This window comes from Schistocerca piceifrons, chromosome 9 (assembly GCF_021461385.2).
Source record: "Schistocerca piceifrons isolate TAMUIC-IGC-003096 chromosome 9, iqSchPice1.1, whole genome shotgun sequence".
Classification (NCBI taxonomy): Eukaryota; Metazoa; Arthropoda; class Insecta; order Orthoptera; family Acrididae; genus Schistocerca; species Schistocerca piceifrons.
In genome coordinates, this window is record NC_060146.1 from 39,365,631 (window position 1) to 39,372,256 (window position 6,626).

Sequence of the window (6,626 nt, forward strand, 5' to 3'; positions counted from 1 at the left end):
CAATTTATTCTATATCGTTTGGATTCAGTGGTTACTCTCTAAAACTCGAAAATATCAGAAAATAAAACCAAAACAATGGCTTATAAAGGAAAGTTCACAGTACCTTTTAAAACATTGCTTGATGGAAAGTCAGTTGCACAGGTATCTAAGTTTCAGGTATTAGGATGTACTGTGAGTTATGAATATGAAAATGATGTTGTACATGCTTAATGATAAGCATTTAACATATTAGCTCGTCTGTAATCACACATTTGAAACTGTTTTGTTCGTGGGAGCTGGATTCTTTAAAGAATCGGCTATGGGGGAGCTTACTGGTATTAAATTTGTAGCAGAAACTGGATTGGGTATCTCTTTGCGTCAGCTCTGTTCCCCGTCCACCAGGAGAAACAGGGCTATAGCTGCCTCTACAAAAGTGAAGATGCAAATGCGACGTACAAAAAATAGACAACATGGAAAGATTTAAATGAAAGTAGTAGTCTAGACGATGAAAACAAAAAAAATTAGTTCTGGTTAGCAGTTTCAGTCTACAAGACCATCCTCGGACCAATGTTCCAGATGACGTGAGGAGCCAGTGCGTGAATCCACTGTGTAATACCGACCGGTACCCGTCACGAACCGCTCAAATCACAACAGGTATTAGTTGGTAGCATGTAGTGGCCCCGCACACTGGTTCCTCACGTCATCTGGAACCGTGGCGTGGTGATAGTGTTAAAGACTGAAATTGCTGGCCAGAAATAAAAATAATTTTTTGCAATCTGGGCTGCTGCTTTTAATAAAACATTAAGTATGATCGCCATGTTCCGTCATTACGTCAAAAATTGTAAACGGAAAGAATCGCAGCTTTGGGAGCAATGATACACTACATAGCCAAGATGGTTCCTTGTGGTAAACAATTTTCTGTATTGTAAACAACAAAAGTGATATTCTTGGTTGTAACACGTTTGAACTGATTTATTACAGAAATCGATTTCAGTCCCTATGTGGTCATCTTCAGTGCTGAAGAGCATAAGACATAAAATCAGACACGAAGACAATGTTACATATCATAGACATGAATCACATCTAGTACGTTACAATAATGACATATAGCAGATACCAGACGTTAAAGTTTTGAAGATTCATGTAATAAAAACAAGTATTATAACTTCAATATAGCGTCAATGCGCAAGGACATAGCAGTTAACGAACAAATTTTGAACTGAGTTTGTAAATTACAGTCACATGCAGCAAAGCATTGGAAATTTGTGGTAAGTTCCTGTGGGACCAAACTGCTGAGGTCATCGGTCCCTAGGCTTACACACTACTTAATCTAACTTAAACTAACTTGCGCTAAGGACAACACACACATCCATGCCCGAGAGAGGACCCAATCTCCGACGGGGGGAAGGGAGAATACAGATTACACAGGATAGATTCATGCAAAATAATAGTAAATTTAAAAACACGATCTTTGTACCAAGAGAAGTCAAGATTATCAATGATATAAAAATACAGCATTAAGTACGCCCTCTGACGTACCATACATAAAACCATCAACAGGCATAACAAAGTTTACATGATTTTAGTTACATTAATAATTGAAGAAATCCAATAAGTAATAACAGTTTTCTCGCCACCATTTATTATTGATATTTATTTTTGCTTCACCTATAAATGGCGATTTCTAAACCAAAAGAAAGCAGTGAGTGACTATAGTACGCTTCATAGAAAATTACCGTAAATGCCTATAATTATACGTGACAAACTCGTCTCTGGGAAGAATAATCGCATAGTCTGATGTTAAGAAATATGTAGAAGAAGATGAGAACGAAAATTATTAAAGAAGAAGCGTAACACATCGACTATAACATGTGTACTCGGATGTCGGACAGTGTTCTCCCGTAAGATTGTGCAGTTTATTGGGCTCTGAGCACTGTGGGACTTAACATCTGAGGTCATCAGTCCCCTTGAACTTAGGACTACTTAAACCTAACTAACCTTAGGACATTACACACATCGATGCCCGAGGCACGATTCGAACCTGCGGCCGTAGCAGCTGCGCGGTTCCGGACTGAAGCGCCTAGACCCGTTTGGCCACCGCGACCGGCTGCAGTTTATTCAGCAACTTCCACTGATTAGCATTGTCATGTGGGACTACTACTATAATTTATTCGCACAAAGATTAAAAGTTTCGAGAGCGGAATTTTCACTCTGCAGCAGAGTGTGCGCAGCTACCCACACACGACTCACGACCCATCCTCACAGTTTCACTTCCGCCAGTATCTCGTCTCCTACACTCTAAACTTTTTAATTTCGCACCTCACAAACTAGCACCCATCTACATACTTTGTCGATTTGATTTAGAACCAGAATTAGATATCATTTGATAGGTTGTACATAGTATATATGAATATTAAAAGAAGACTGAAATTGTCACGTACACCTTGTAAATAGTTGTTAACGCTTATTGCATGAAAGGTGATGGAATGTCTTAAATGCCGGCCGCGGTGGTCTCGTGGTTCTAGGCGCTCAGTCCGGAACCACGCGACTGCTACGGTCGCAGGTTCGAATCCTGCCTCGGGCATGGATGTGTGTGATGTCCTTAGGTTAGTTAGGTTTAAGTAGTTCTAAGTTCTAGAGGACTGATGACCACAGATGTTAAGTCCCATAGTGCTAAGAGCCATTTGAACCATTTGAACCAATGTCTTTAATAACGAAAGGGCATAATGAATTATTGCCTATACTAGTAGAGGTTGGAACGCCAGTGGAAATGAAACTGCAGGCGTAACTCAGGCCCTGGGTGGAACAGGCCGCACAGGTGTGTTGGTCCAGCTTGACACAGCAAGTAGCCAAGACGGACGGTCGGGGCACCTGAGCGCTGAAGCACAATACAGCGGCGGCCGGCCGGCGTTGTAGCAGGGCTGGAATGATAACCGGATAATACTTTGGAAACTTTGAAAATCTTGGATGCAGCAGAGACGAACGAGAAAGCGTTACGTCAGAAATCACGCAGGCTGGGTTATTTCCGAGGATATTTACTCTGAGAGGCGTACCATTGTATGAATTCCTAATTAACGGGGATAGGGATTTCCTCGCAAACTGTCCGCGCTGGACAATAAAAGACTAAAATATGATTGATCGGCGTTTGGAAGAATGTGTAGAGAGGGAGAATATTCCGTGGTTTCGAGAATATGATTCGACTTCTGCAGCTACGAGGGAGAGGAGCTGAGCTTTTCTGGAAAGCCAGAAGTGGAGAGAAAGTGAGTCTTCCGATTTGAGTGCCCATGTTTGATAGTGGCTCAGCATCAGCTTTTGTTGGTACAGACGAACTTGCCGTCTGTGCATTCAGGAGATTTTATAGTTAGAACGGTTAGGCACTGTACTGTTGCGAACTTACACGATTGTGGACTTCGCCTCCGGGTAGGGAGTCGTCGTTGAGTATGCAGCGTTCACTGATTGAGAGCACTTCTTCTGCTTATACTCACATTGAGACGTTATCTGAACGTCCTTGTGGCTGGGAGTTCGTGTTTCTCGTCTGTAGAACACAGAGAGGAGAAGACAGTATTAGATTATACTAGTCCGAGGACCGCCTTCTGTCGTCTTAGTGTTTGAATGAGGGGTTTTTTTTTATATTTTGTGGCCGGAGTTCTTCCTTCGTCGCAGACGTGTACGAGAACCATCACTCCGACGCACGGGACGCAGTACATATGGTGATATTGCTAATTGCTTCGGCTTTCTAGGGATATAAAGCTAAACGGCTGTGATCATGTAAATTTTATTTCCACTGAGGATGCACATCACGTGATCATCTTTGAAAGTAGTATCTTCTGGTGTTTGGTACGTAGATGATGTCAGTCATCTCGCCTTATTTTTATTAGATCACATAGCCAAAAAAGGGGCATATTTGGGCAATTGATCAATCGTACTAGTTAGGAAATTCATTTGTATCTCTTTATGTCCATTGGACATTGATATATAAACATTCGTAATATATAAAAGGGTTTTAATCTACAATAAATGTATAAGCAGAAACAGCATTTATCATTTTGTAGTCACTAGTTCCCTTAATCATTCGTTTATGTTGTAATTTGTATGTTAAAGAGCAAGAAGGAGGAGATAATATCACCATCAAGAGATCCTAAGATCAGCTTCAGGGGATAGTCAAACAAGGCCAAATCTTGATTTTCGCGTTCAGTATTTTCCGTTGCGCACATTCATTTTACACCCGCCTGGAGTAGCACCTTGGAACTTCAGAGAAGGTCCCCAGTTCGTGTCTCGGTACGGCATACTGCATTAACCTGCCAGGAAGTTTCAATTAAAAATTTGCTATTTACTATCATTCCCGGTCTGATTTTAGTGGCCGGAAGTGTATGTGCCACACAAGAAGTGGTTTATGAGGTCGTTTGGATGTGGGCAGAGTGCGTCATCTTCAGAGGTCGTGTCTCGCGTTGCAGAGCGGGCGCTGTCGGACTCGGAGCGCCCCCTCGAGGTGCTGCAGCAGTGGCGCGGCCGCGGGCCCGTCAGGCTCGTGCTGCGCTACACGCTCGACCACGACCACGACCGCGAGCACGACCTCGACCTGGACAACCAGAGGCGGCTCAGCCCCCACACGCCCCTCCCGTCACAAGGTGAGTACGGCACACCATTTCAGCCCAGTAGTCGTCAGCACCCGTCCTTCTTTCAGTTCTTAAGCCATATTTTTCCAAAGATTATTATTATGGCCATCGGGTGCTCTGAAGTTTGCTCAGACATTGTATGTGTGTATTTGGTAGTTTTCCTGAATTATTGACTTTTGTGAGAGGCTGTTGTTGCACTTGTGAATTTATTTACGTTTTTTCGGGCTCACGGATGAATTCTGAATGTTCGTGTGTCGTAGCCACAGCAGCAGTTTTCCCAACCAAAATCTCACACAGAGTCAGCAGAGGTTCTCAAGTTCATCATCAGCATCATCACGATTATTATCGTCATCTTCTTCATCGTCGTTACCCTTAAGCAAAAAGCCCTTTGATCATTTTCAGATTTTAGACTCTATATTCCGAGTGGAGTCGCATTAAATATGTAGTTCCGCAAGGTTCAGTGGTTGGCCCAATCCTGTGCCTTGCCTAAATGCCGTAAAATGGAGTGAGTAGGAACAGTTTTCAGCTTTAAAAGGAAACGAGCGATAATTTTGGAAATAAACATAAAAATCAAAATTATACATGATTATAGGTCTTGTGATTAACTTTAAGTTTATAAATAGATTCCAGACATAACTCCCGTTTTAATGACATAAGAAGTAATGACTGTGTTATTCTGTTCACTCTGCAGAAAGGGGTGAATAGAAACAGCAGCAGGATTAATCTGACTATTTTTTCTGTTCATTGGTTTTTTTATATTCATTGGTCTTCGTGGTGAATAGACACAGTCAATATCTGTTTTGGATCTGGGAGAATAAGAAACAAAATTTGTCTGGTTACAAAATGTATTCGATACAGAAACTAAAATTGTTGCTGAATTGTGGTTTTTTTGTTCTGTTGTCCTCACAGACATTATTATATCTCTAATTACTTTATCATAACATTAAGTTGATAAACATGGTTTGTTTCTTAATACATCAAGTCACTGATAATAGGTTTAAATGTGATGTCTTTGAATCAACAAGTGCTCTTACCGGAAATAACGAAGATCTTTCGAACTTCGCCTTGATTAAAATATGACTCCTCATCTCCTAAAATAACTGTCTAAGCGGCCTTTTTTTTCCAAACAACTAAAAAAAATTAACACAACAGTTTTTTTCAACCTTTTAAATTGGTGCTAAATATAGGGTTGATTTACACGACGGATTTCGAAATTATACAATTTCATCTTCAGATGTGCTTCTCGCAGACCAGTTCAGCATAAACATTGAAGTACGTAATGCAGTCCAAAACCTAACAAAATACAAAATCAGTACTGGCACTGCAGCCATAAAAAATATCAATCCTTGCGTGCAAACAATAAGCCCAAAGAAAGGCAGGCATGAAACAATGGATACCGTTGTTTGGCTTTCATGCTTGCGGCGAGCAGGTGTTGAGTGGAATGATTAATGAAAATGTCACGCGCTGACTTATGGCTTGATATAAACAACTCGAAAAGAAAACTAAGCTGATGGCCTAAATTGTTGATCGACCTGCCACATGGTAAAGTATTAAACATGGCAACGTTTATGGAATATACTTGGAGGTACACAGACATATTAAAGACTAAAATAAATAGTACTCATGTTCCACAATTACTTTCATTTTACACTTCGTTGTGAACCGATTGTCGACCACCCTCAGACAACGTAAGACTCACTAGATGGTCCACAGACCAGCAGTTGCCGCTTATAGTTGTAGAAAGACTACTTTTCGAAAGCTATATGCACTTTTACAACTATATATCTGTCCGAAAAAAAACACGCATAATGAAATACACAAAGAAGCTCTGAGCAAATATGTTGTGGCGTAAATTGAAGCGCTCTGGAGCGGCAGGGCGGAGAGGGGTGTGAAGGAGACGTCAGCCAGCGGTGCGCCGACCGACTCACCTCTAGGACGACAACGAAACGGGCGCGCCCTCTACCCGACGAGGACATAAGCTCCACGCCGCCTTGCCGCGGCTCACTTGAAGACTGGCCGTTCTACAAGCTC

The 6,626-nt window shown here is 41.6% G+C and overlaps 1 protein-coding gene across 1 annotated transcript in view; it reads left to right on the forward strand.

Moving 5' to 3' along the window:
* LOC124716675 overlaps nucleotides 1–4,768 on the forward strand; it is a 637,680-nt gene extending 632,912 nt beyond the window's left edge. The window contains exons 4-5 of the mRNA XM_047243213.1: nucleotides 4,434–4,607; nucleotides 4,752–4,768. Of these exons, the coding sequence (XP_047099169.1) occupies nucleotides 4,434–4,607; nucleotides 4,752–4,768 (191 nt within the window). The remainder of the gene's footprint in view (nucleotides 1–4,433; nucleotides 4,608–4,751) is intronic.
* Nucleotides 4,769–6,626: the final 1,858 nt, after the last annotated feature.